Genomic DNA, 9,338 nt, shown 5'->3' on the forward strand with positions numbered 1-9,338 from the left:
CCCGCTCACCTGTGAGTCCTTATGTTAGGACACGGGAGAACGGCCTCTACGCAAGGTTGGAGAACCAAGCGAAGGTAGGGTGTCGCCCAGCCCGCAGCTTCCGGTTTATACATCTGCTGGTGAGGTGCCATGAACCAAGGATCACGGCTGTCCCTGGGTATAACAGGGAGAGGCATCTACCACCATTTAGCCAACCTCAGTTCGGGGAGCATTCCCTTTCTGCTGAATCCCGAGGCAGATGAAGCTGCTGGTGCGGCTGAAGTGCCGAGTGATTCAGTCTCACATATTTAACGACACAACATAGCACGACTGGGTCTGCCTCCTCCAGGGCAGAGCTTGCAGGTCCACCACCTGATCGCGGAAAGGCGTGGTGGGGACCTTGGGCACCGGGCCGGGGTCTCGACGGTAACGTGGAAGACGCCGGGCCCGAATTCTCGACACACTTTGCTGGCAGAAAAGCTTGTAGGCCCTCTTAATGGGAGCCAGGGCAGTCAGGAGCGCTGTCTTAATGACAGGAATTTTAGCTCGACTGAGGCCAGTGGCTCCAATGGAGCGACCCGCGGCCCTGAAGGCGACGGGGAGGTCCAAGAGGTATGAGGTGCGTGCTAAGCACCTCTGAGGAACCTGAGCTTGTCGGTAACCTACCCTCTTAAAGGAAGCCAGGGCAGTCAGGAGTGCTGTCTTAATGACAGGAATTCTAACTCGACTGAGGCCCGAGGCTCCTAAGGAGCAACCCGCGGCCCTGAAGGGCGACGGGGGGGTCCCAGAGGGTATGAGGCGTTACTTGACAGAGAAAACTTGTAGGTCTCCTGCCCTCTTAACGGGAGCCAGGGCGGTCAGGAGCGCTGTCTTGATGACAGTAATGCTAGCTCGACTGAGGCCAATGGCTCAATTGGAGCGTCCCGCGGCTCTGAAGGCGACGGGAAGGCCCCAAGAGGGTGTGGGGTGCGTTCTGGGCACCTCTGGGAAACCTCACGGCCAGTGAATGCTTACCTACTTAGCTCCATCTACTGCATGTGATACGCGGCGAAGCAGCGGCATATACTTAAAGAGTGAGGGGACAGTCTGCGCTCAAACTCTCCTGCAGGAAGGGAAGCATACTGCAACCGTGTAACTCTGTGGAAAGCCAGCAAATAGACCTCATCTCAGTGCGAGCCTGCCTCTAGTCAAGGGAGCTCGGACTGAGTGATAATTGTATCACGGCCTGAGAAGACCGGAGAGGTCTGGGTGTCATACCGTGCCCTACAGGGAGGGACTGCCGCGAGGGAACGGTTACTAGACCTGAGTCCGGGTGGGCCATTCTTGTAGCGCAACCAACAGACTTACTCCTCGTCCTCCCTGGACTTGCACAGAGTCTGTGCAAGGAGGCTCACTGGGGAAGGGCGTACTTGGGCCCCGGAGGTCAGCTGAGTGCCAGCGCTACTCTGAAGGAGGCAGCTGGCGGTGAGAGCAATCGGGGGCGAGCGGATGTGGCTGGCCTACCGATATGCTCCAAACTAGCTGCGTCACGGGGTGGAGTCGCCATCCTGCAGGTGGTGGACTGCCGTGAGAGCCGATAGGCTGCACGGTTGAGTTTACCTGCTTCAAGTGAATGGCAAGTAGCAAAATGTGCCACGTACTCCCTGGGAGCAGATGGAGAGGCTGTAAGCCTCTGTCGTACATGGCAACCCAACCCGTGGTAAGCCACGGGCTGGCTTGTCGGCCAAACTGCGGGAAACGCCAGTCCGGAGTGGGCCGAGATGCCATGCCCATCCTGGGACTCGATCGTGCTGAAGCGGTCTCACATGAACAAGCTTAGCGGCTCTTAGCGGCTAGAGCTGTCATGTGCCCCAGGAGCCTCAGTTGAGAGGACCGCTATGTTGTGCCTGATTGACTCAGGAACTACAGCACTGACTGCGCGCTCTAGGTAGTAAGGCGGGCTGTCTTAAGGACCGAGTCAGGCTCCCGACCGAGGAAACGAATTCCCTCGGTTGGCCTGAAGGACCAGATGGCGGGGGTGCCGAGGCACCAAGTCCCTATGTTCGCACAACGGAACTCACGAGTGGGCTGGTAAAGCACCAGTCGAAGAGACGGTTGAAGACGCGAATACCTGTCTGCCGAAAAAGGGGACAGGGGAGCTCCCATGGCCTAAAGAAGGCAGGAAGGAGAGGGACTAGCCAAATGGAAGCACCTAGCGCTGAGCGCTCGACCCCCGGGGCAGACCGCCGGAGGGGTGTGCGCCGGGGAAGATCGAGACGAGACAGCGGGTGCCCTTCAGGCAGATGGCTGCAACCCAGCCCTGGAGACGGAAACATAGCTGTATGTGCTTCGTCGTGAGCGAGTGTGCCGACAGCCTGAAAGGGATCGGGACAGAGCTCCATCCAGGGCGGGTATTAACCCACCACACTAACTGGACACGTGAAGTCGAGACTGAAAGGTCCCGACCTCGTCCCGGGGGAGGGACAGGCTGGATCGCGTCCTTCGCCAGTAGGAACGCGACCTCCGCAAGCAGAACAGAGGCACGCCTGCCCGAATAAGAAAGTAAGGGGTACCTCTGAGTCTGGGCGGACGCCTGGGGCCGGGCCGTACCGTCCGTATCAACCATCGTAGTGGTATCAAGGGAACGTTGACCGACGTGACCGTGGTGGGGCAGCCTAGGGGGAGACAGGGAAGGAGACAGAACCCAGAAGGATGAACGTCCTGGAGAAGTGTCTAACTGCACTAAGCAGTGCTTACCTTCTTCCCTGGATCCCGCGCTGGCGAAGGCCGGCCGCGAGTCTGGTTCCGAGGAGTGTAAGTGCTGCTCAGAAGGAAACTCGAGGCCGAAGCCAGAGGTGAGAAATTGCTCTTTTTGAGAAAAAGTGGGTACCGTCGACGAAAGCCGACGGCAGCATTGAAGTACACAGTGGCTCCCGGCCCTCCACCGGGAGCGGGGAGCGTAGATTGTTAGCATCCCCTAAGGAGCAGTCTCAATCACCTCTGGAGGCCCGCGTCAGGGACGTTTCGCAGTTTTCTTGCGGGTGTTTCGGGCCGATCCCTGTGCCGCGGGCGGCGCCACTCTCCTGCGGCTGGCTCTGCGCTTGCGGGCCCTTCTCGCCGACCTGGCGTCGTGGGCCTCCGCGGTGGGGCGAGCCGTAGATGTTGCGGCCGCAGGGGGGCGCCCTCGGCGACGTGCAGGCGGAGGCGGTGCCTCCGGCGGCGGGATGGAAGCATCGCGGCGGGGCAGGATGTGAAACGCCTCCGTCTGTCTCTGGGCTGCCGAGAACTGTTGGGCAAAGTCCTCGACAGAGTCGCCGAATAGGCCCCTCTGGGAGATGGGAGCGTCGAGAAAGCGTGCTTTGTCGGCATCTGCCATCTGGGCCAGAGAGAGCCACAGGTGTCGCTCCTGGACCACAGCCGTGGACATCACCTGACCAAGGGCCCGCGCCGCGACCTTCGTCGCACGAAGGGCGAAGTCGGTGGCAGCGCGGAGTTCCTGCATCGTACCTTGGTCGGGACCACCCTCGTGCAGCTGTTTCAACCCCTTGGCCTGGTAGACCTGCAGGGTTGCCATCGCATGCAGGGCCGAGGCGGCCTGGCCCGCAGCGTGAAAAGCGCGGCCCGCAAGGGCGGACGAGCGCTCACACGCCTTGGACAGGAGACGCGGCCGGCCCCGCCAGGTGGCAGCGCCACGCGGGCAAAGTTGCACCGCCATAGCGCGCTCGACCTGGGGAACCGACGCATACCCCCTGGCCGCCCCGCCATCAAGGGTGGCGAGGGGAGAGGAGCCGGGCAGCGGGCGAGATGAAAAGGGCGCCCGCCAGGTCTTAACCAGCTCCTCGTGCACCTCCGGGAAGAATGGCACCGGGGGAGGGCGAGGCGATGCCGCCGGAGCCGTCCCCAGGAACCAGTCGCCCAGCCGAGAAGGATCGGCCGAGGCCGATGGAGTAACCTCCAGGCCGATCCCCCTGGCGGCTCGGAGGAGCATAGCCGAGAGCTCGGAGTCTGCCTCCGACGGGGCAGCAACCGCGGAGGGGCGCCGCGCCGCCGGAAGAGCGTCCTCACCCCCTGACTCTCCCTCTGACGCAGCGTCAGACATCTCTTCCTCCTGAGGAGCGCCAAAGGAGACGCCCAGCCCGGCTGGCGGGGAGGTGTACTGCTTTGGCATCTCGACGGGGGTATGCTGGCGGGCGGAAGACCGCAGGGCTTTTGGAGCCGGCGGAACGTTCGGCACCGTGACTCGAAATTCCCCCTCGTGCCTCGCCACAGCGGCGGAAAAATTCCGCAGGCCGTGGGGCGCGAAGGGGGGCCTGCCCGCGAGCGAGCGGCGAGTCCTCAGCATTCCCATGGTCATGCTTTCGCAATGAATGCATGAACCATCCGTGAAAGCTGCCTCAGCATGTTCAATGCCCAGACATGTGAAGCAGCTTTCATGTCCGTCCAGTGAGGTGAGGAAACTGCCACACCCAGAAGCGCACGGCCGGAAAGCCATTCTGAAAAGAACGTCTTTACACAGCCGTGAGAAATTGCTCTTTTAGTCCCGGTCTGCCCAGGGAGGAAACCGCGGCATCACTGTGCATTCAATGGGGCTTGCTCGCTGGAACGCAGGAGGCTTTCATGGCCGTGAAAACGGCCGCCCGCGGGACCCCGCTGGCGGCGCCGAGAAATTCACTCTTTTAGTTTGTCTCTTTCAATCGGCGCACACCAGCAGAGAGAGCAGCAGGAACGTGAAGTTTTCCTTTTTCTTGAGGAGAGAAGGCTTGAGCATACCGGCTCTGAAAGCGAAAGTCTGTTTGAGTGATGCGCGCCGCCTTCTTATATACCCGCATGTGCGGGGGAGTGGCCGACGCGCACGTCCACTCGCCAATTTGCAATTGGCCTTTTTTATATAAGGCTCAGAGATGATCGGTCTCTCAGGCGAGATCCCAATGTAACGTCGAAGTGATTCGACTGAAGGGGTAATGTTAATGTTTTATGTTTTAATTAGTGGTGGGCCGTTATCGGCGTTAAAGGGATGGTTCGGAGTAGAATTGACTTCATTGCTATGCACTCCGAAGCCCATCTAAATACCCCATCCGAAGTTTTTTTACCTTAGTCGAACATTTATGGAGATATTAGAGTTTTTCGAATTGCTTGTTACAGGAGTGAATGGTACATGTGATGTATCTCGTAAATTGCACCACTAAACGTGCAAGTAATCTTACCGAACTTGTACAGTAGTGTAAATAGGTTATGTACTCACAAATCGCTGAACTACTAGTCTCAGAAACTACAAGTCGACGTCACTTCCCTAGTTTGAAAAAAGCACGTAAAAGTCCTCTTACAAGTTGACATGCACACAGATGTAGTAGGAGGACTTTTACGTGCTTTTTTCAAACTAGGGAAGTGACGTCGACTTGTAGTTTCTGAGACTAGTAGTTCTCGGGTAAAACGTGTTTTTAAAACACTCATGGTGGACTTACAAATGTTCTGATGCAGCGATTTGTGAGTACATAACCTATTTACACTACTGTACAAGTTTGGTAAGATTACTTGCACGTTTAGTGGTGCAATTTACGAGATACACTACATGTACCATTCACTCCTGTAACAAGCAATTCGAAAAAGTCTAATATCTCCATAAATGTTCGACTAAGGTAAAAAAAACTTCGGATGGGGTATTTAGATGGGCTTCGGAGTGCATAGCAATGAAGTCAATTCTACACCGAACCATCCCTTTAACGTGCTGCGTTAACGTGAGACTCTTATCGGGTGATAAAAAAATATCGCCGTTAATCTATTCTCAAAGTTGAGTTGGGAGCTGGGTCTAAACTAAGTAAGCTATGATGACTTTCACCTTGATATTTTAGCATGGATGACGTATATCTAGTCGAATTGCACTGTAGGGGGCGAGAACGAGTCTTCAACTTCTGTGAAATTACCACATCAAACGAGACGTGCTTACATGGATGCAGTTATGAATGAAGCCGCCGGGTTTTCTTCAGGGCAGGTGCGTTGCTAGACACTTTTTACTGGGGCACGTGCCCCAGTGAAAATCTGCTGTGCCCCAGTAAAATCTCAAGTTTGAGTTATAATTTACTTTGATAATCCCGAAGTAAAGACATTAAACTATATGCAACAACTGAATTGACGCTTCTAAAAGCAACGCAGTTTAATCGAAGACTATGCAGGCAGATAGGCGATCCATGCCCGAGTGCGTCTGTGTATTTCACGGCAACGCGCACGTCGTGCAGCCTTTTGCGCAGCAGTACTTGGTTACACAAGTTTGTATAGTTAATTGTGTTGTAAATGCAATTGTCAAGCAGTTTGTGATGCATTTTGGAAACAGGAGATGATCCAATGCACCACCTGGCTTGAGAAACCTGTTCTCAAAGACTTAGGCTACTTTTAGTCATTATTACACACATATTCTGAATGCCTTCAGCAGAATTCAAATTAGCCATTTTAATCTAGATTAATCTAGATTAATTCCAAGATTTAATCTAGATTAATCTAGATTAAAAAAATTAATCTATGCCCACCACTAGTTTTAATTCTATGACTCACCTCATTAATTCAACACATTCTTGTATTCTGTCTGAAATATGTTTCTAGCCTCTGCATCACATCTTGCTCTTCAAAAGGATAGTTTACCTAAAAATGAAATTTCTCTCACTATTTACTGAACCTCTGTCATCCCAGATGTTTATGACTTTCTTTCTTTAGATGAACACAAGCAAAGATTTTAAGTCCATATAATGCAAGGGGACAGGACCATTTCAGAAACCACGATGGTCAAGATTATAATATTAGTATTTGTATTTTTCTTCGTTTCACTTAAGAAGACCCTGATTCATTAACAGGGGTTGCATAAATTACTGTCATATTCACTTTGTGTATAGTTTTTGAAGTGTCATTTTTGGATGTCCCATATACTTGTGTTAAGAGATTTTTTTCCACTAAAACACTTAGTTTGTGTTCATCTGATAAATGAAAGTCATATGAGATGCATGAGGGTGGAAAGGATGGAGTTTCCTTTTAATTCATTTTCTTGTATTTTTTTTCTAATGTGCTTCATTTTAATTGTTGTTGTTGTTGTTATTGCACTAGATATACATGTTTAACCTGTGCCATTGCATTTTGTTTCATTCTCTCCTTTTAACCATACTCCTGCATGTCTGTCAGAAAAAAAAAGTACTTTTACTTTTTCAATACTTGAGAATAATTTAAAGTTGTACTGTTGACACTTCACTTTTACTTTTTCACTTCAGTTGGTGTGAAAATATTGCCTGTTTTCTTTTAAAGGAAGTAGAATTTTAGTATTTTTTAATTGTTTTTCCAGAGGTTTAATTATAATTTTACTAATGTTTTTGACAGAAGCATTTAAAATTGACTGATTTAATTGTTTTAAATAAGAGATTAATGACCATTTTCCAAATTTCTCATCCTCTGACAGTCAGTTTTGGTGTTTTCCATTTAAAAGGTCAAGTGTAACAGTCAACTTTTTACCTGGCTAACATAATTGCCCCCTTAATAAAAACTTTTTTCCTAGTCTCTCTCTAAATTTGTTGAATTTTATTCCCTAAGAGATGTAAAATGGTATATAATAATTGAGATCAGTCCTAGATTTAATTAATTATATAACAGACAACGTAATCTCTGTAGGGTACATGCATTACATATCTACATGTTTTGATATTAATTTCATTTTTGCCATTAAACTGGGGTTAACTTTTATCTCTTTGTTTTTCCACCTTAGACCTAACAGCGCTGAAAGAGGAGAGAGAAGTACTGAATGAAACTGAAGAGAAACATCAGTTTGAGAATCTCAATAATTTTGTATCTGGAGAAAAATCTTTTTGTTCCTTAGAGTCTGAAAATACTTCTAAACAAAAAAGAGCTCAAAAGACTGGAACTATGAGTAGTTTCACTTGCTGTCAGTGTGGAAAGAGTTTCAAACAACAAAGAGACCTTAAAAGGCACATGAGAATTCACACTGGAGAGAAGCCTTACACATGCAAACAGTGTGGAAAGAGTTTTAAAGAACAAGGACACCTTAAATGGCACATGGGAATTCACACTGGAGAGAAGCCTTACACATGCAAACAGTGTGGAAAAAGTTTCACTCGTAAAGGAAGCCTTGACAAACACATGAGAAATCACACTGGAGAGAAGCCTTACACATGCAACCAGTGTGGAAAGAGTTTCACTGAAAAAGGAAACCTTAACAAACACATGAGAATTCACACTGGAGAAAAGCCTTATATATGCAACCAGTGTGGAAAGGGTTTCACTCGTAAAGAATGCCTTAACATTCACATGAGAGTTCACACTGGAGAGAAGCCTTACACTTGCAAACAGTGTGGAAAGGGTTTCAGTCAAAGAGGGCAAGTTGACAGTCACATGAATATCCACACTGGAGAGAAGCCTTACACATGCAAACAGTGTGGAAAGAGTTTCAGGCAACGAGGACAGCGTGATAGGCACACGAAGATCCACAATAGAGAAAAGTCTTACAGATCCCCTCAGTTTGGAAAGAGTTGCAGTGAAAGTGGAAACCTTGAAGTTCACCAGACTATTCACATTACAGAGAGCCTTCTTACCTGCCAACAGTGTGGAAAGAGTTTCAGTCATAAAAGATACCTTTACATTCACATGAGAGTTCACACTGGAGAGAAGCCTTACACATGCAAACAGTGTGGAAATTGTTTCAGTCAAAAAGGAAGCCTTGACAGGCACATGAAGATTCACAATAAGAGATTCTTAGCAGGGACAGAGTTTCAAACAAAATGTCTAGAACAGACAGTTCCGGTCCTTGATTCTGATTGAATACAATCAAAGCTGTTAAAATAAATTACTCTACAAACATACACCTCTTTGTTTCTTGACAACCACATTACTGCAACCACAATTACAGTTGAGGTCAAAAGTTTTCACCCCCCTTTCAGAATCCGCAAAATGTTCCCTTGTCAAAACGGCTTAAAGGCTTCCAGTAAGAGTCGTATACAGGGCTCCTACAATGATAGAAATTCTAATTCATTTTAAATTCACACATTTTAAAGCTATGTGTTTTGTACACATTACTGTGTCAACTAGGTATATTGTGTTGAAAGAACTTCATATTTGTATATCATGAATTCAAGGGAGAGCTAATAGGAAGTGCACTGTATTTGATTGAAGCATTGTAAAGGACACTGTTAGCATTTTATCATCAGTGTGCATGGATGTAATCAGTTACTTACTCACTTCTACCACCAACATTGGCAGCTTTGTGGAAGGCTGTAATAATATTTTTTGGAACCATCCCTGAAGGATTGTATTAAGAATTGTCTTGTAGGATTGTCTTATAGGACAAGGCATAAATATTCTGTATGATCATTTCTACAGGAGTTTAATGGGAT

The 9,338-nt window shown here is 49.5% G+C and overlaps 1 protein-coding gene across 1 annotated transcript; it reads left to right on the top strand.

Annotated features, from left to right (window-relative positions):
* The first annotated feature begins 7,706 nt into the window (after positions 1-7,706).
* Positions 7,707-8,807, top strand: LOC141334056 (uncharacterized). Its single transcript, XM_073839208.1, has one exon. It carries the CDS (start codon positions 7,855-7,857, stop codon positions 8,764-8,766), a length of 912 nt encoding a protein of 303 aa, XP_073695309.1. The 5' UTR covers positions 7,707-7,854; the 3' UTR covers positions 8,767-8,807.
* Positions 8,808-9,338: the final 531 nt, after the last annotated feature.

This window comes from Garra rufa, chromosome 4 (genome assembly GCF_049309525.1).
Source record: "Garra rufa chromosome 4, GarRuf1.0, whole genome shotgun sequence".
Classification (NCBI taxonomy): domain Eukaryota; kingdom Metazoa; phylum Chordata; class Actinopteri; order Cypriniformes; family Cyprinidae; genus Garra; species Garra rufa.

Coding starts and splice junctions, on each gene's coding strand:
- LOC141334056 (XM_073839208.1), top strand. CDS start 7,855: ATGAGTAGTTTCACTTGCTGTCAGTGTGGAAAGAGTTTCAAACAACAA.